The sequence below is a fragment of the Triturus cristatus genome, chromosome 8, assembly GCF_964204655.1.
Source record: "Triturus cristatus chromosome 8, aTriCri1.1, whole genome shotgun sequence".
Taxonomy (NCBI): Eukaryota; Metazoa; Chordata; class Amphibia; order Caudata; family Salamandridae; genus Triturus; species Triturus cristatus.
The window spans coordinates 466,105,355-466,126,003 of NC_140591.1; the positions used below are offsets into that span (position 1 = coordinate 466,105,355).

A 20,649-nucleotide genomic window follows, 5' to 3' on the forward strand; every position below is an offset into this window, starting at 1 on the left:
AAACAGAGGGAGGGAGACAGAGGGAGGGAGTCAGAGAGAGACGGAGGGAGACAGACAGGGAGGGAGACAGACAGAGGGAGACAGTCAGAGGGAGGAGGGCGACAGAGGGAGGGAGACCGAGGGGGAGACAGACAGAGGGAGACAGACAATGGGAGGGAGACAGAGGGAGAGGGAGACAGAGAGAGGGAGACAGAGAGAGAGGAAAACAGAGGGAGGGAGACAGAGGGCGAGAGACAGAGGGAGGGAGACAGACGAAGGGAGACAGACGGAGGGAGGGAGACAGAGGGAGGGAGACAGAGGGAGGGAGGGAGACAGAGGGAGGGAGACAGAGGGAGGGAGACAGAGGGAGGGAGACAGAGGGAGGGAGACAGAGGGAGGGAGACAGAGGGAGGGAGACAGAGGGAGGGAGACAGAGGGAGGGAGACAGAGGGAGGGAGACAGAGGGAGGGAGACAGAGGGAGGGAGACAGAGGGAGGGAGACAGAGGGAGGGAGACAGAGGGAGAGGGAGACAGAGGGAGAGGGAGACAGAGAGAGAGGGAGACAGAGAGAGAGGAAGACAGAGAGAGAGGGAGACAGAGAGAGAGGGAGACAGAGAGAGAGGGAGACAGAGGGAGACAGAGAGAGGGAGACAGAGAGAGAGGGAGACAGAGGGAGGGAGTCAGGGGGAGAGAGAGAGGGATACAGAGAGAGAGAGGAAAACAGAGGGAGGGAGACAGAGGGAGGGAGTCAGGGGGAGACAGAGACAGAGGGAGACGGAGGGAGACAGACAGAGGGAGGGAGACAGTCAGAGGGAGGAGGGCGACAGAGGGAGGGAGACCGAGGGGGAGACAGACAGAGGGAGACAGACGGAGACAGACAATGGGAGGGAGACAGAGGGAGAGGGAGACAGACAGAGGGAGACAGAGAGAGAGGAAAACAGAGGGAGAGGAAAACAGAGGGAGGGAGACAGAGGGCGAGAGACAGACAGAGGGAGACAGACAGAGGGAGACAGACAGAGGGAGGGAGACAGACAGAGGGAGGGAGACAGACAGAGGGAGGGAGACAGACAGAGGGAGGGAGACAGACAGAGGGAGGGAGACAGACAGAGGGAGGGAGACAGACAGAGGGAGGGAGACAGACAGAGGGAGGGAGATAAACAGAGGGAGGGAGATAAACAGAGGGAGGGAGACAGACAGAGGGAGACAGTCAGAGGGAGGAGGGCGACAGAGGCCGACAGTCACAGGGAGGAGGGCGACAGAGGGAGGGAGTCAGGGGGAGACAGAGAGAGACAGACAGAGGGAGGGAGACAGAGGGAGGGACACAGAGGGAGGGAGACAGAGGGAGGGAGACAGACAGAGGGAGAGAGAGGGAGAGGGAGACAGAGGGAGGGAGACAGAGAGGGAGACAGAGAGGGAGACAGACAGAGGGAGGGAGACAGAGGGAGGGAGACAGACAGAGGGAGGGAGGGAGACAGACAGAGGGGGAGACACACGGAGACAGACAGACAGAGGGAGACAGACGGAGACAGACAGAGGGAGGGAGACAGAGGGAGGGAGACAGAGGGAGGGAGACAGAGGGTGGGAGACAGAGGGTGGGAGACAGAGGGTGGGAGACAGAGGGTGGGAGACAGAGGGGGACAGAGGGAGGGAGACAGACAGAGGGAGCCAGACAGAGGGAGACAGAGGTAGGGAGACAGACAGAGAGACAGAGGGAGGGAGGGAGACAGACAGACAGAGGGAGGGAGACAGAGGGAGGGAGACAGAGGGAGGGAGACAGAGGGGGACAGACAGAGGGAGGGAGACAGACGGAGACAGAGGGAGGGAGAGAGAGGGAGAGGGAGACAGAGGGAGGGAGACAGAGAGGGAGACAGAGAGGGAGACAGACAGAGGGAGACAGACAGAGGGAGGGAGACAGAGGGAGGGAGACAGACAGAGGGAGGGAGACAGACAGAGGGAGGGAGACACACGGAGACAGACAGACAGAGGGAGACAGACGGAGACAGACAGAGGGAGGGAGACAGAGGGAGGGAGACAGAGGGAGGGATACAGAGGGAGGGATACAGAGGGTGGGAGACAGAGGGTGGGAGACAGAGGGGGACAGAGGGAGGGAGACAGACAGAGGGAGCCAGACAGAGGGAGACAGAGGTAGGGAGACAGACAGAGAGACAGAGGGAGGGAGGGAGACAGACAGACAGAGGGAGGGAGACAGAGGGGGACAGACAGAGGGAGGGAGACAGAGGGAGACAGACGGAGACAGACAGAGGGAGACAGACGAGGGAGACAGACGGAGGGAGACAGACGGAGGCAGACAGACGGAGGGGGACAGAGGGAGGGAGACAGACAGAGAGAGACAGTCAGAGGGAGGAGGGTGACAGAGGGAGACAGTCAGAGGGAGGAGGGCGACAGAGGGAGACAGTCAGAGGGAGGAGGGCGACAGAGAGGGCGACAGAGGGAGACAGTCAGAGGGAAGAGGGCGACAGAGGGAGGGCGACAGAGGGAGACAGCCAGAGGGAGGAGGGCGACAGAGGGAGGGAGACAGAGGGGGAGACAGACAGACGGAGACAGACAGAGGGAGAGAGACAGACAGAGGGGGGGAGAGAGAGAGAGAGAGAGAGAGAGAGAGAGAGAGAGAGAGAGAGAGCGAGAGAGCGAGAGAGATGTGTGTATGCCAGGAATGGTGGCTCAGTGGATGAAGGCGTCCGCTGCAGGGGCCTGTGTTCAACCTCATGGTAACAGTTTTTTTTTTGCTCAAGCACCGCCCCCTCCCCCACTGACCCCGCCCCTACCGGTGCAGCCCTCGGACACAAACCACACTGTAAATTTGGCCCCCCGAGAGAAAGTTTGTGAGTACCCATGTCCTAAAATATCCAAGGAAATAAGAAACCTTGGAATTACCATGGACTCCAAAACTATCAATAAATGCCCAAGAGGATAAGGTAGCAAGATCAAGCTTCACTACTATAAAAACTCTGCGATGCATCTTCTCCCACCTAGTATTTCTACACAAGGTCCAAGCTACTAACTCTCTAGTACTATATAAACCCGATTACGCCAATGGTCTCTACCTCGAGACACCGTTATCAACTATGAAAAGACTACAACAAATTTAGAAGAAAGGACCTCAAGACCTGGCTCTTTGACTGAACTCCAGACGGACCCGCAGACCTCCCCCTCAGCGCCTTGAGACCCTCACAGGTGCGTAGCCATGCTTGACAAACCCCTGATTGATTAATTGAGAACTCTGCTGTCAGACTACTCCTACATGTAAAGCCACAAGCCCACATATCCCCTGCCTTCAGTGCCCTGCATTGGCTACCGGTTGCCAGAAGATCCACATTCAAGCTGCTTTTTATCACTCAAAAAGTAATACATGGAACAGGACCACTTGTTTATCAGGAATAAAATCACCAGATACATACAAACATGGAACTTCCACTCCGGATTGGCACTTCGCCTCAAAACCCCAGCATACCAGAAAAAAAACATGGGTGGTACATCTTTTTCTGTCCAAGCACCCAAACTATGGAATTCATTACCCCCAAACATAAGATCCACAGATAACTATCTTCTCTTCAGAAGACTACTCAAGAGTTGGTTCTTTCCCACCTAACCACCATACTCAAAACACAAATGTACAGCATATGCCTGTGTATGATAAACATGTATAGTTTGATTATGTATCTAGATTGGTCGATTTCTTTGTATACATATATGTGGACTAATTTTAATCATGTTTGAAAACCAATACAAACAAAAAAAGAAGACTTGCTCCGATTTAGTCTGCTGTACTTGCTTTCTTTCACGCTGATTAACTTGTAAATAAATACTTGCCCGTTTTCAACGGGGGATTGCATGCAAAGTTCAGGAGGGCACTTGCAGACTGCACTGATTTAGTCTGATGTACTAGTAAGATTAAACAGTTCTGCATGTGAATGAAATACATTTTTGGAAGTTTTGCTGAGATTTTTTTCATAGTTAACACATTTGTTGCAAAATTCGGTTTTCTATGGTGAGTCCATTTAATTTGTGATACTACCTTTTTGAGGACAAAGTACAAAGCCTCATTTCAGTCTCAATGTCCGCCTAACCTATAGTGATCTTGTGCAATTTACACTATTAATGGCCCATTTCCTGTCAAGCACAGGGTAATATTTTTTCACAGAAAAGAGCAACATTGTAACACAATTTAACAATGCTTGGTTTTCACTTTGATATGTATAGCATATGCCTTATTTATGACATCTGTGGTAACTATTTTTGGAGAGTGTGATAACTCTAATTGCACTTTTTTTAAAGCTTTTGTGTTTAGGTTTAGCTGCATAATAAGTATGTATTCCATCTCCAACTGTGCCTTTTTCTGAACAAATACATTACTGGATATAAACAATTTCCTCATTTGTCCCTGCAGGCACTAGGTTCATGATTTGAATGGTGTAGCAGGTGGTGTTGCACGGGTCAAAAGGTGTAGGAAACTCATGGAGCGCTTATTATTGCTATATTTTACTACTAAACAAGCAGTCACAAGTGCAGTTACCTTGCAGGCACTAGGTTCATGATTTGAATGGTGTAGCAGGTGCAGTGGCACGGGCCAAAAGGTTTAGGAAACCCACGGAGCGCTTATTATTGCTATATTTTACTACTAAACGAGGCAGTTACAAGTGCAGTTACCTTGCAGGTACTAGGGTCATGATTTGAATGCTGCAGCAGGTGCAGAGGCACTGGGGCCAATAGGTCTAGGAAACCCAATGAACACAGATTATCGCTATATTTTACTACTAAACAAGAAGTCACAAGTGCAGTTACCTTGCAGGCACTAGGGTCATGATTTGAATGGTGGAGCAGGTGCAGTGTCACAGGGGTCAAAAGGTGCAGCAGGTGCAGTGGCACATGGGCCAAAGGCTCAAGGAACCCACTGAACACTAATTATCGCTATATTTCACAACTAAACAATCAGTCACAAGTGCAATTACTTTACAGGCACTAGGGTAATGATTTGAATTTTGCAGCAGGTGCAGTGGCACAGTGGCAAAAAGGTCTATGAAACCCCCTGAACACTGATTATTGCTATATTTTACTACTAAACAAGCAGTCACAAGTGCCATTACCTTGCAGGCACTAGGGTCATGATTTGAATAGTTCAGCAGGTGCAGTGGCACAGGGGCCAAAACCTCTAGGAAACCCACTGAACACCGATTATTGCTATATTTTTCAACTAAACAAGCAGTCACAAGTGCAGTTACCTTGCAGGCACTGGGGTCATGATTTTAAAGGTGCAGCGGTACAGGGGCCAAACGTTCTGTGAAACCCACTGAACACAGATTATTGCTATATTTTACTACAAAACAAGCCGTCACAAATGCAGTTACCTTGCAGGCACTAGATAACGATTTGAATGCTGCAGCAGGAACAGCGGCACAGGGGTCAAAAGGTCAAGGGAACCCACTGAACACAGATTATTGCTATATTTTACTACTAAACAAGCAATCACAAGTACAGTTACCTTGTAGGCAGTAGGGTAACAATTTGAATGGTGCAGCAGGTGCATTGACACAGGGGTCAAAATCTCTAGGGTAACCACTGGACACCGATTATTGATATATTTCACCACTAAAAAAGCAGTCACAAGTGTGATTACCTTGTAGGTACTCGGGTCATGATTTGAATGGTGCACAAGGTGCAGTTGCACGGTACCAAAAGTTCTAAGAAAACCACTGAATGACGATTATTGCTATATTTTACTTGATCTCAAACTCAGAATCAGCTCCATGCTCCCTACCGACCGTCTGCCATCTCAGTGTGAGCGTCGTGTCCTCCACTGCCGCCGCAATGCTTCCTGACCCTTCCTCTATCCCCTCACAGGCTTGCTCCCTCGCAGACTTCCTCTCTTGCAGGCTTCTTCTTCTCCTCACCTTGGACACTGGCAGAACTTAAAATTGTATGGATCTCAGAGAGAACTGTATCACCCCTTTGGATTTGGAAGGCAAGCATGATGCTTGTTATTGATTTTCCATGTACTGCTAAACAACTGTATACGAATGTGGTAATGTATAATGTGGTATACTGCTTTACTGTAATAAACAGAAGTTTAAAAAAAAAATATGTAAGTGTATGGATCACTTTTTCACAGTATGGCCAGCTTTTATAAAAAGCACTTAAAAGTTCTATGAAGAATTTCGACGCTTTATAAGAGTGCCAGTTATTTTGCACAAAGACACTTATTATGGAACTGGGGATATTACATGATTTGGATAGGATCACAGGATGTTGAGCCAATGCAGAGACTTGAACCCGGTTCCCCAGGTAGGCAGCTCTTTCTGTTATTTCACATCTGTAATATAGTCATCTGCAACATGTACAAAAAACAGACAAAAACAATAGATTTCACGTAGGCGAAACCTATTGGCTTTGTTAATGCTTTTTATTTATTATTACATATAATACGATCTTGAAATACATACTTTCAGGATTTGCGCTATTTGAAAATGTCTCCAACATTTGATTTTACTTAAATGTTGTCCATGTAGAATAGCAACCCACGCCATCCAAAAGGTGCACATAACTGACTTGCCTCTTAGTTCACTATTAGCATTGTCAGGGTGGGTGGAAGCATGAGCATTTTCAAATTCAGGTTTGAAAACTATTATTTAAAAAAATACTTGCACTGATTTAGTCTAACGTACTACTACTACTACTGCGATGAAATAGTTCTGAAAGTGACTAAAATACATCTTTGAAATTTTTCTAGAGACTTTTCATATTTTACACATTTGTTGCAGGATGCCTTTAAAAATGAAGATGGCCCAAAAGTTAACTGTGCAGGACACCCTAGTTACTTGCTTTCTTTCACCTCGATTAACTTGTAAAGAAATGCTTGCCTGTTTTGAACAGGGTTACGCATCCAAAGGTCAGGAGTGCACCTATGGCCCCCAGACTATAGATCTACATGGATGGTATAGTATAGGTTATACAACAGCTCTGGCTTCAGTGCAGCATAGTTGCAAGTCAAAAAATAAAAATGCTATAACGCAGTCCACACTGGCTTTGTCATAAAGCTTTTTTTCCTTACTTTCAGCCATTTGCAACATGGCTAAAAAACATTGGCAAAGCAAACAGTTCTCACATAGGCAAGACCTATTGGCTTTGCCAGTGCTTGTTACACTGGTTAACACTGTCTGGGAGCAGGTTGCACCTTATTGGTACCAATTTAAAACCTACATATGGAAATAAGCAACATATGGAAATAAGCAACTTTCCAAAGAGCCTTCCACTGCGCTGCAACACGTGTCCTCGCTTTTTAGAACATTTCGGACCTTTTGAGCTAGAAACAATTTTTTTGTTAATCCGATTATGCTGCATATTATGGATTATGTGGCAAATGAAGAAAATCCATAATTATGCAAAAAAATCCGCGGCCGCATAATTCCAGTAGGCCGGATTATTTATTTCCCCATCATCTCCCACTACTCACTGTTTGGTTAACATACGCCCCACTCTCCGCCCCCTCTAATGAATGTTTGTAGAGGACTATTATACATATCAGAAGTACGCTGAATCATCGCAAATTAAATGCTTCGTCACCCGGACGCATTACATACACAAAGCAATGTATTTTGTTCTTCCATTGCAGCAATCTTTTAAAATGTTTTAGTAACTATTCAAAACGGAAAACATATGGGTTGGCTTTGCAAATGCTTATTCTGTATGCACCGTTAACCGCAATGAACGATATTGAAAGGGAAAAATATGCATGCTTCCTGGTTCTGCACCGTCAGACTATCACGACCTTCAGGGTGCAATGTGCATGCAGTTCTCCTGAACGCCGTTTGGCACATACTATGGTGCAGCCCTGGGAGGGGCCTACCCATCTGCGGGAGCAGAGACGTAGCAGGGGTGGAACGGTGCTTGCCAGTTTTCCACATCGATTTATTTTCCAAGATTGCTTGCATTGGCCGTGGAACGACAGCTGGAGTCCCTAAGGAGTGCGACAACGTCTCCCTCCGCCATGACAGCCTGGGATGAACCCGTTCCACCACATCCCTGAGCTCTACTCTGAGGACGGAGAGTAAGAGGAGGGGCGGCGTCGGGGATCTCCCCTCCGAATGACGGTAAGAGCCGAAGCACACCGAATTGTCCCGGCCGCCGTGCTCCTAGGGCTGCCCCTCAGCTGCTGACTGACTGCACTGCCTGGGCGGCAACAAACGCGGGCCGCGGCTAGGCCTGAGGAAGTTCCGGGAAGCATGCCCAACGAAACCGGAGATTGGGATGGGGTGCGTTTTGCAGTCTCACACGAGATCGCAGCCGCGGATATGCAAATTCACGCAAGAAAGAGGAAACTTTGAAAATCATTGCAAGCATCGCGCTGTTAGTGAGCTCGGACTTATATTGTTTTTTTTATTTCAACGAAGAACAAAGAAAACAATATACACGATTTGCCTAATTGTAGAATTCGGAATTGGTCTTCTTATTTGTGTTAATTGGTTACAGTATTCTCCGTTTGTGTAGGTGCTACCGGTCAAAGTCCTGCTTCTCCGGGTAACCAGTGTACCTCCCCCTACAGTCGATTATAATTGTATTTTTGTATGTTTGTGTCACATTTCTGGGTATGTTGTAAAAGAAAGTCAGTGTATGCATATGTTGTTTGCATTAGAAGAAACTGCATTGTTTTGTAGTATTGTTAAACTTTTTGGTCTGAGTGTAACGCCACTTATTGCTGACGGACAGACATCAGGCTATGGCAAATTCACTTTTTAGGTCTCGCCTGAGCAAGCGCTTTAGCGCTGTTTTCGCGAGAGCTTTTGTAAAAGGGGGATTTGGAAGTGCAAACCAGTGCTTTCAGGCCGCCAACTACAGTGCATGTGCGCCGGGCGCGCGCACCATTTGGCAGCCTGCGTGATCATTTTGCGGCCTCTTTGATGTTCTCAGTGAGCCGCGCGGCCACTGAGAACATCAAAGCGGCCGCGAAAGTGCACACCATTTGCCACCCCCTCCCTTATCCCACTTCCTGCTTGTTGATCATGCTTCACAGGGGGTAATCCTTAAGATCCATGTGCCCTCCCTTGTTACTACAAGACAATGAGAAAATACGGAATCAATAAAGGCATGCTTCACTAATCAGTATACCCACGGCTGTTATCGCAAGTGCAACTGATATCATAGAGCCGGAAATGTGAACGAAGTGATATCAAAGAGAGATTCCAAGGACAGTATAGCATTTTGTTGCCGATTTACATCATGACCACATAGCAATAATGGATTCCGATTACTGTACCGAAAACTCCATGCCGTTTTGAAACACTGCTTCGTCACCTTGTAATCAAAAGTAGATCACTCAAGTGCAGTTTCTAAACATTGCTTCGGCATTTAGAATATTGCCCTAAGCAGAATTCCTAGCACCGTTACTGTCACACACACAAACGCACAAATCACAGAATGCCGTTTCTGTCACGGCATCTCAAATTATGAAGAAATAAATGCTGGAGCGCGGGCTGTTATCAAGAGGGCCGCGCGAGCTGCATGAATGCGAGCAAACTGTACTCCAAAGTGTCAAGAATTAGTATTGTAGTTTCAGCAGTGAAGTTATCACCCCGAACCAAAGGTCTGTAAAATGGTAACTTAAACACTGGTGCCAGGGTACCCTTACCACACCACCAAGGAACCACAGAGAAATGTCTGTCTACACCTGAATGCAGGAAGAATAACCGGCATCGGTCCTCTGCCCGGCTTCTCTAAATTCACGTCCCGCTGCCGGAAACACGTCATGTTCACCGTTGAGCCTCCGTATAACAATATCATGCAACACATAAAGATGGTGTAAGGCTCTCATACCGGTTTCGTACCTATTTTTATTAAAAACATTGGATTGGCTTTTCACTGTTAAAAGTGTATCACCTCTCTCTGTCGACACAACAGTTCAGTCAATTGTGGGTTACCCAATGGTGAAATGTGTAAGTACCTAGGTTACACACACAACAACCCTATTAGCATGCATGTCACTTAGCCTTAGTTATTCTGACTTATCATGACTTGGGATCCCTGTCACTTGCTAGACATGAGAAGGAGGGCACTTCCGGTAGTCCGACACTTGAGAAAGTAGAGTATTATTGAAATTGTAATGATATCATTTTTAATGCATAGATTTCATGATGCTCATTGACTAAGTACCACTCAGATGTTCATGGAAAGAACAAAGGATACATAGGCATGCAAGACATTCAGTTGGGCAATATTTGTGATGCCCTGGTCACGTCTCATTCCTTGTTTGGATCCTGTTTTTTTCATACCATTCCTCCCAAGCGATTTGCACATGTACCTTAACTAGTTTAATCACAATATTTATCATGATGTTTTAACCGCACACCCTCACTACCTTTTTTTGTTTTTTCCGATTTCGTTTTCCGTTTCAAATTGAAATGGTCATGCCCCCATATACAAGGGTCAGATTAACACTTGCTATTATGCATACAGGTATTTCATTCATTAAAACAGAAATGAACAGCTGGAATTTAGGCTTTCCCCACAGTTCCGTTACTCTGCACTTCAAGAGATGGGTGCTACCGTAATGCCACAATGAACGGGCCTGCAGTTTTTGGTGAAGTACTGGGCCATTACCCAGCCCCTCCGTGCGACTGAGGGAGCTTTCCACTGACGTCATAAACAACGTTGACGTCCTTTCCCTGGTAGTGCTAAGAAATGTAATAATATGCATTTGTTTTGTGCCGATTCTCTGTTTGTCGTCTTTATTTTGCTTTCATTCATTTAAAGTAGCTCTTGTATTGCCTGCCTTCAAATGGTGTATATAACACCTTACTAATATTAAGCATTTGCAATGCAATAGGTCTCGCAGTTACACAAGTTAAAGCTATTGGCATTGTAAATGACAATGCCAATAGGCATTGTTATTTGCAATGTCAATAGCTCAAACTCGCGTAAATGCGAGACCTAATGCATTGCAAATGCTTGTTCAGTGTACGTGTAATGTAATGGTGGCCATGGTCTTCGTGCACGCAGCGTCTGCTCTTTGTGTTGACATATGTGCTCTATGGCTGTGTGTGCTTCTACTGTGAGAATGCCGGCCCGATTGTTTTTGTATGTGGTTCACCGAGGTGCCCCTAGTGTATATTTGCCTAGGTGGATGTAGGGTGACTCCCTGCCATAGGGCATATTATGAACAGGGGCTGTCAACATTCAGGACAAATGGTCAATTTTCTCGACTACATCTGTGTAAGTCAAACATTAACAGTAAATAAAACTACCCAGAGATTCCTGTCCACCTTCTGTTGCCCGTGTGCACCACCCCCCTCCATTCGTTGTCCAGGCACTCCCCCCTGCTCCTCCCTCACACCATTGTCTGTTGTCAGCTTTGCTGCTTGAACCCCACCCTTCATTGGCAGCTTGGTGTCCCATACTCTCCTGCCCACCCTCCGTTGTCAACTTGCTGAACCATCCCACCCACCTTCCATTGTGAGCTCGCTGAAGCATCCCCTCACACACACTGTTGTCAGCCTGCTCTCCCAGCCCCTCCTGACCACCCCCTTATCTGCTCTCTTCCCCCTGCCCTCCCACCCATCTTCTGTTGTCAACTTGCTGCCCGTCCCCTACCACCCACCCTCTATTGTCAGCTTGCTGCCCCAATCCTCTCCCTCCCGCCCTCTGTTGTCTGCTTGCTGACCTATCCCCTCCCGCCCACCCTCTGTTGTCAGCTTGCCGACCTATCCCCTCCTGCCCACCCTCTGTTGCCAGCTTGCCGACCTATCCCGTTCCGCCCACCCTCTGTTGTCAGCTTGCCGACCTATCCCTTCCCGCCCACCCTCTGTTGTCAGCTTGCCGACCTATCCCCTCCCGCCCACCCTCTGTTGTCAGCTTGCCGACCTATCCCCTCCCGCCCACCCTCTGTTGTCAGCTTGCCGACCTATCCCCTCCCGCCCACCCTCTGTTGTCAGCTTGCCGACCTATCCCCTCCCGCCCACCCTCTGTTGTCAGCTTGCCGACCTATCCCCTCCCGCCCACCCTCTGTTGTCAGCTTGTCGACCTATCCCCTCCCGCCCACCCTCTTGTCAGCTTGCCGACCTATCCCCTCCCGCCCACCCTCTGTTGTCAGCTTGCCGACCTATCCCCTCCCACCCACCCTTTGTTCCGCCCACCCTCTGTTGTCAGCTTGCCGATCTATCCCCTCCCGCCCATCCTCTGTTGTCAGCTTGCTGACCTATCCCCTCCCGCCCACCCTCTGTTGTCAGCTTGCTGACCTACCCCTCCCGCCCACCCTCTGTTGTCAGCTTGCTGACCTATCCCCTCCCGCCCACCCTCTGTTTTTAGCTTGCCGTCCTATTCCCTCCCGCCCACCTTCCATTGTCCGATTGCTTCCCCAGCCCATCCTGCCCACCCTCCATTCGCCTCACCAACCCCTTCCACCATCCCTACGTTGTCCCTGTGCTTCCCCACTGTCTCTTACGTGTCCTCTTCCCACTGCAACCTTCTCCACTGCCTTTGCTCCCTCCCTGTTGACTCCTCCCCCAACCCACTACCTTTTGTTTGTTTTAAGAAAAATAAAATAAGTGCGTGATCCCTGGCCGCATCATAACTCTTTTTCTTATAAATTATTTTTAGCCATGCTGCACAGTAGTGGCACTTCTATGCAGCATGGATAAAAATCATTGCTAAAGGCAGTATCTCTCCGAGGTGAGATCTGTTGCCTTTGCCAATACTTGTTTTCTTGCAGGCAGTCTGCTTTAAAGAGTCCGCAGGGGGAGTGGACAGAGATAACATTTCAAATGCAAATGTGATCTTCTCACTGCTAATACCCTGTCATTAACACTCCCTGAAAAAGTAACAGTTTTTCTTTACCAGAGCAATGCACAGGGGCGGCTCTGCCTGCATGGCGGAGAAGCTTCACCCTGCCTGCTGCATGCGCAGCAGGCACACACTAATAAATAAAATGGCATAAAAATGCCATTTTATTTGTTTGTCACCAGCTTGTGCTGTGTACAGCTCAAGCGTGAGGGAGGGGGCAGGGCTGAGTCTTCCTGTTGCAGGAATACTGCTGCCCCTTTCAGTGTGCATGTCGGGTTGTCTGGCTGTCTACCTACGGCCAGCCTGACATGCACATTGCACACCTAGCAGTCCCTGGGCTGTGAAACAGCCAGTGGAATGCTGGCACAGGCCCCCAGCCTCAAAATGAGCGCTGGGTTAGCCTGCTCCCACCAATCCTGTGGCTGTTCTCATGCTGAGAGCAGCTCTAGGATTGGTTAAGAGTCACATGTCGCCTGGCAGGTAAGGAAGACCGTCCCTATCCTGCTCATGGACATCAGACCCTGGACAGTCGCGCTGGGCGGGAATATCATTAAGGTGAGTTGGGCACATGGCGCCCTCTATATTTTTGTATTGCCAGCCGCCGCTGTCAATGCAAGCAGTAACAGCTGAATTAGTCAAAACACACTGAAATAAATAATGTGCTGGCATCCCTCATGCCGATCCCATTCTCGGTCTAGAGGTTGGTGTAAAATTACGCACAAAAGTTGTCTGTAATGTACCACTTATGCCTTCATAGTAACCCTGGGCGTAGTTCGCGAAGTAGCGCTTCGCGAAGCTACGCAAAGTGCACATCGCACTACGCGAGCTACGCGTAGCACTTCGCAAACTGAGTAGTACCTTGTTCGCACTGTGCAAGATGTCGTTTTCAATGATTGCACAGTGCGGACAAGCAACCGGCACCGGCACTGTGCAATCATTGAAAATGGCATCTTGCACAGTGCGAGCTGTAGTTTTCTGCTGCTCGAGTAGATTTTTACTCGAGCGGCAGCTTTCTCAACGCGAACTGGTAGCTTCTCATCGCGAGCGGTCGCGAGTATACGCAACCACTCGCAATGAGAAACCTGACCTCCTCGCGTTGGGAATCTCGCCAGGAGGTTTATTTTCCATGCTCGCGATCGCCAACATGATGTTGCTGATCGCGAACAAGGAAAAAGTCTCGCCGGGATGTCATTTTGCTTGCTCGCGGTCGCCAACTTGACGTTGAGGACCGCGAGCAAGCAAAAAATGACCGCAGCACTACGCAACACTACGCCACGCGTGTTTGCACTGTGCTACGTGCAATTCGCGTAGTGCGAAGTAGCGCGAACTTCGCAAACTACGCGAGTAGACAAGGCACACACATTCAGGACAGCCTATGGGAAATATGGACAGGTGGTCACCCTAGCCTGGAGGCCTATGGGCGGTTCTAGGATTTTGGGGCCCCACACAGAAATGTGCGAGGCCCCTAAAATGTGCATGCAATGTGACATCAGAGCAAATGATAGCACAGTCAGTCTAATCAATTGACTATTAGTCTTCTGGCATCATTAAAGCGACATTCTATTAGCAACACAGAGTGAAAAACGTTTGCCTGATCTCTGTAAAACTTTTATATCTTTAATCAAATGTTAATGAATTGTTTCCAGAGGAATGCAATATTATGCATGTATGTATTTGGTAATAACGGTATTTGCAGAGAGCTACTGGAAGTGATGAGCTTGTCATCCAAGAGGGCTGTGGTGTCAGCCATCAGAAAGTGGTACGGGTTGGCAAACTGAGCCGGTTTTGTTCCATGAGGATGTAGTGATGAGATCTTATTTTTTCAGGCCCTAATTAGGTGTGCTGCAGCATGTAGGGTGCCTTTAAGGGGGAACAATATGAATTAAAATTCCCAGATGGTTTTCCAGAAACTCGGTGGAAGATAAGGTGTGTGGCACAAACGATTTTTGAGTGAGAAAGATATGAAAGCAAACAGAAAATAGCTTGATATCTATTAAAGGTATCACTATCTGGTAACTATAAAATACCAAAAACTACAGAATACATTGACATGTAGGCTAGAAGGGTTTGATGGAAAGTGCCTTGAACCATCGCTACAAAGCACCTATCCACACAATCTGCAGCCTTTAAAAGTTACTAAATAGGGGTATAGTCTAAGGTGGTTCCAGGCTTCATTTCCGTTTTAGGTTGAAGCCTGTACTGTCTGGTTTGCTAATGGCATCTTGGGGACATTTGAAAAGCTTCCCTGGGAATGCATTCCCCCATTGTGTACCATTGGGTTTGTGATTTGTAAGTCGCATTTGCTCGGTTTCTATTTGCTGGCTCTGTTTGTTTTAGGTTGTCCAGTTTGAGTTCGTCCTGTCCGTTGCCTCAATTCAAATTTACAAAGGTTGTAGTTTTTAGGTCTCGCCTAGCGTTGCAGCATGCATGCGCTGTTCGCTCTGCGAGGCATATTGTCATAGAGGACATTTTAGAAGTGGAGTTGAAGCCCCGCCATCTTTTTTTTGGCTGGCGTCATCGTTTATGGTAAACGCTGGCTTGTGATTAAAAATGAGGCTTCTTTGTTACTGCCCTGTCTCCTTTTTGGATGGCCCATCCAGACTCGATCGTTACACGGTCAGCGTTCTTGTAGTCGGTGAGCTTCCCCTTTTGCACCCATGACATCGCAGAAACTTTAATGTATTTATTTACTTTGGAGCGCGGTCCGCTTCAACTATAGCGACCACACTTATTTATTTATTTTACGGCGGTGTCCGCTTTCAAGCGGCTACGCGCCTCTATTTTCTGCTGAACTTGCTCCAACAGCAGAGCTCCTTTATGGTCAGTCGTGCAGCACATCAAAAACATTGCACACATGATCACAACAAATACGGCATTCTGGCAATCACACAATCCCTGGGCATGCAGCACGCTGCCCGCCCGTAAATTTGCTCCGGCTTCCTATAACGGTGTACGAATGCTGAAATATAATTATATCTGTAATGCAATCAAAATTTTGGCACAGTTGTCACTTGTAAGCTGTTCCATGTGAAGCCAAGCAAAGGAAGTAGGTATGTAAATATTTAGCAACTGCGTTGCTTTTTAGCACACATCACAAACAGAATTGCTTCTAGGCGCTTAAATAACACGTCACTATTACCACACTAGGTGGAACTCATTTGATTTCTTGCAGATGGATGAGAGGCCAGTGCTGTCTGGGCTTCTGGGCTACAGAGGACTCACAGATGTTTGCAGCAGGCACCCAACCGACTGAGGTCTCTCAGTGACGTGCATCTCCTATTAAACTGGGGCCAGTAACTCAGGCAGCGCCAACGAAAATGAATTGCGCTCTAGCCGTGGGAAAATCACGTCCTTAAAGCAAGAAAAACAAAAACAGAAATCTCCTTCTTAACCTTTCACAAGCGAGAACTCCCTTACATGAGTGGCCTGGTTTCTAACTACTGTGGCGTTCCTGCTGGAACTCGGCAAAAAATGAAAAAATAATGGATCACCTTTTAATTTTCTAAACAGGTCTGCGCATTCGCACTACAAAATGTGCTTCAAAAAGGACATTTCATAAAACCAGACACAGACCCCATTTTATATATTCAATCGCTTTCGTTCGTAAACTGTAAATGGAAAGACTGGGGTAAAAGTTACAACGCTAGCAAAAGGCGGCAGGTTCCCAAAGGTCTTGTCTTTCCGTAGAAATGCTCTCATTTGAAAGGTAGTGTTCAACTTTTACTTTACTGTTTTTAAATATGTTTTTATTTTTCTGTTTTACTTTTCTGCATCGTTATTTATTACTCTTGTCAAGGGAAACAGTCAAAACCTGTTAAAGTCCCACCTTTCTGCCTGCTGCTCGTCGGAGATTTGAGAACATGAATTCCGCTTTTTAGCTTTTTTATTGTAAACCTCTAATTATATGAATAATTCTATTCAGGGGACACGGGTCCTCGTGACTTCTGTTGTCTTCCTCTGAGAAGGTGCCAGTCGGTCCTGGCACGGCGTGTATTGCACAGCATCGCGCATGCTGCCAACTTATTACAGTTCTAATGAATGATTTCAATGTTTCTGTAAACGTCCTCCCGGGTTCACTATAACACAGGGTGGCATATGGGGATGGATCAGAAGAAAGACTGGGGCGGAGAAGACGACATTTGGGGGGCAGAGCTGCAGTGGCGACTGGTGAGGTTTGTGAGTGGTGAGGCTGGGCTTGTTTGGGGGGGGAAGATGCACATTGGCTGCTCCACTGTCATGTCAATTAAAAGAAGTTTCCCATGCTATAAGGAATGTAAAATGATTTCATTGATAATAAAGAGCACGTTTAGATTTACCAGTGCAATTACTACACAGATCCATATAACGTATAACCGTGCATTCCAATGATTATCTATGCCAAGCGCTATATAATTGCCAACGGTTGATGTGGCACAGAGCATCTCCTTCAGTTCCAGGGCAGAAGTGGTATAACAGCCTGCTCTGAAACCATATAACAATGTTTCAGTACCGGCATCTACTGCATGTATTGTGATCTTGGGCAGTCTGCTTAAGTCTCCCTGGAAATAGATTCATTAAAATATTTTTTTTTTAAATCCCCAATGCCTCCAAAGGTTATTTTTTCCAGGCATTTCACTGTTGGTTGTCCAGGGGGAGAACAGAGCGACATCAACTCAATGCTGAATGACGCCTGCCAGGGGTTACCGTGACCACGGATCCTAAGATTATGTAAATGGCACAATAAAACTGCTTGTGGCTTGCTAGTCTTGCTAAGTCCCGGGCCAGAGAGCGTGACTCAGTCGGAGGCCAGAGGCCTGCTCAAAGAGACTCAATGCTCGAAGACACTGGGGTCTCGACTGCGCTGGCTAGGCCAGAAAGAGCAGAACGTCATCTGCATAGAGAGCGATTTTGTCTTCTCCCAGCCCAGGCCATTTCCATCCCCTAATATGTTTGTCCGACCGTATGAGGCAAGTGAAGGGCTCCATTGCCAAGGCAAAAGGAGGGGCAAGAGGGGGCATCCCTGCCTCGTGTCTCTCCTGATGAGGAATGGCTGTGACAGTGCTCCATTGACCAGCACATATGCCTGTGGCCTACTGTATAGATGCTTTACCAGATTGCGGAAGTTTTCCCCAAAGCCCAGTTCCGTCAACACCTCCTTGAGGTACCGCCAATCCACGGAATCGAAAGCTTTCTCAAAGTCAACGAGAAGGAGCGACAAGTATGGGGTCAATCGCTGGTGATTCGCTAGGGCGAGGTGGAAACGTCCGAGACAGTGCCTGGTGCCCCATGAGGGCATGAAGCCGCACTGGTTGGGATGGACCAGCTTGGTCAAATACGGTCGCATGCAGTTGGCTAAGACGGAGGCAAACACTTTGAGCTTCGAGTTAATGAGAGAGATGGGTTGGTAGTCGGAGCAGTGCTTTGTGGGGGGCTGAGGCTTAGGCATCACCACGATGATGGCAATATCAATTTCCTTGCAGAAGGAGCCTCTGCCAGCCGTCTCGGCGTACAGCTCCAGAAGGTGAGGTACTAGCGTGTCTTGGTAGGCCGCATAAAACTCCTGCGGGAGTCCATCCGGTCCCGGGGTCTTACCATAGGCCATGTGAGATATGGCTTCATTGACCTCCTCCAGAGTGATCGGGAGGTCCAGCGCCTCAGGCTCCATGAGCCGCGGAAGAGAGATCTGCTCCCAATGAAGCAGCTTTGAGAGTGAAAGATTGGGAGGCCGAGCGGAATAGAGGGCAGCGTAGTATGTGGCATTACAGTGAGCCACCATCCCCGGGGAGCGATGGATCGTGCCATCCTGAGCTATCGCTTCCAGAATTATGCGGTTGGCCATTGGGTACGTGGCCAGTCGATGCAGGAGCTTCCCATTTTTGTCTCCCCAGCCGTAGACTCTTGCTACAGAGGTCCTCCACAGCAGTTTGGCGGCCTCCAAGGAAATCTGCCTAATCTCGTCTCTCAGAAGTGCCAATCTCCTAACTTGGGCCTTGAATCTCCCCTCAGGCGACTGGCTTTCAATAAGGGTGGCCGGGAGTCTTGCGCAATCAGTTTGCGGTTTGAGCTGGCCCTTAGCGAAGCCACGAATGGCGGCCTTACCAGCTTCCAATAGGGTACCAGGGGAGGAGTCAGAGCCTCGGTTGGTGTCGAAGTAGTGTTGGAGCTCGTCGCCCACCGATTTCCTAAATTCCTTATCCTGAAGAAACCAAGCATTCAGTCTCCAAATCAGGCGTAGAGAGTCCAGGAGGTCGCCTATCTCCATCGCTAAGGGTGAGTGGTCGGATATACCTCTAGGGAGGATGCTAATGTCTTTAATTACCTGACAGTCAATGGCCGGCATGAAAATGTAATCAATTTGTGCGTGTGTGTGGTGGGATGCCAAGTGTGCTTGTACTGTTGGGCCAGTGGATGCCAAAGTCTCCAGGCGTAGCAAATCCCCAGGGTGGCTGTCCAGTTCGTCAAACGATTAGCGTGGGTGATTCTAGTAGTCAAGGTCAGGGTTCATGACTGCATTGAAATCCCCCCCAATGATGGTCATTCCCGGGGGCTAGGCGGCAACCAGGTCTGCAATTCGCTTAAGGGTGGAGGCCATCTGCGATGTCAGGGAGTATATGGACAGCAAATTCAGGGCCCGATCCCCTATGGTCCCTTCCAAGGCTACAAAGCTACCCAATGGGTCAGTAGTGACTTTGCGTAGCACAAATGGGAGGGCGCGGCGCACAAGAATAGCTACGCCTCTCGACCCTCGATTAAAGCCGGAATGCCAGACCCCGCCATAGCTGTATCTCGCCAGGAAGGGGTAGTTGTTTCCTGCAAGGTGGGTTTCTTGGAGCAGCAGTATGTCGACTGCGTGGCGTTGTGCATATCTCAGGACCGCTGTTAGCTTGACTGTCTAACAGCCCATTAACATTCCAGGACATTATATGAAGCGTTGCCCTCCCACTATAATTGTCAGTCATGGAGGCTAGATGCGTGCAATGAGACTCATGGAACGGGTGCCAGATGCGGGTGCCGTACTCCGCCTGCGTGAATTAATGGGTGCATTATTGTAATGAGAGTTATGTATGCATTCGCCGTGCTGCTGGTCAGAGATGCTGGCGTAATGAACAAAGTGTGTCAATGAAAAACTGGGCCAACGGTCCCTTTTCCCTACCCTACCCCCTCCCTAATCTTCGGGAACGGAAGCATCTGTCGACCCTAACAGAGAAGAAATGGAAGAGAACCAAACTGAAACGCTTGAGAATGGGGATTTGTGGAGGACCCCTCCTCATTGTAGGATGTTCTGTGTCAGTGTCCATCGAGAGAGATAAGTGGTGGAAAGCTTGATTGCTGTAACATGAGCCGCGGAGCAGATTGCAGCCAGCAGTCTATTACGGGCTCAGGGTAGAACCTTGAGGAGGGCCGGACTCCGGGAGAGATCAGAGTCCGTTTGGTCAAATTGGAACGGAAGGGGCGGAGTTCCTCCCCAGTCCAAGTGGTCCGAGTGTGGCGTAAAGTTATGAGGTCACTTGGGTGTGCTCTGGACGCTGACAGGGACCCAACGGTGATTCTGATCTGGCGCGCCGCAGGCCCCGTCTCCTGCGCTAGCGGGTGCGTTTAGGGCGTAGTTCAGGTAGATTTCCTTGGGCGCCCTCAGTGCGGCTCTTGGGGGACTTACTCCGGGCACTGAGTTTTAAAGGGCGTTCCTCCGTTAGCCACGTCCAGGTTTCCTTAGGGGATTCGAAGAAGAGGGTTCTGTTTTGGAACACCACTCGGAGGCAGGCCGGAAAGAGAAGCCTGTACTGGACGTCTAAGGCACAAAGCTTTTGCTTGACTTCTCCGAAGGAGCGTCTTTGACCCTGGACCTCCCGGGTTTAGTCGAGAAAAATCATGGTCCCCGGTCTCTCCCAATGGTCCCGCTCAGCA

At 48.6% G+C, this 20,649-nt stretch overlaps 2 protein-coding genes across 3 annotated transcripts in view; one reads left to right on the top strand and one right to left on the bottom strand.

Annotated features, from left to right (window-relative positions):
- The window catches only part of SPRYD7 (SPRY domain containing 7), an 875,965-nt gene that overhangs the window by 493,398 nt on the left and 361,918 nt on the right, over positions 1-20,649 (bottom strand). The window lies entirely within an intron of this gene.
- TRIM13 (tripartite motif containing 13) overlaps positions 7,741-20,649 on the top strand; it is a 114,585-nt gene continuing 101,676 nt past the window's right edge. Inside the window, exon 1 of one of the 2 annotated variants that reach the window (XM_085621924.1) lies at positions 7,741-8,084. In XM_085621924.1, coding sequence (XP_085478050.1) covers positions 8,079-8,084 — 6 coding nt within the window. In that variant the 5' untranslated portion in view covers positions 7,741-8,078. The remainder of the gene's footprint in view (positions 8,085-20,649) is intronic. The other variant, XM_085621925.1, reaches the window with a different exon arrangement.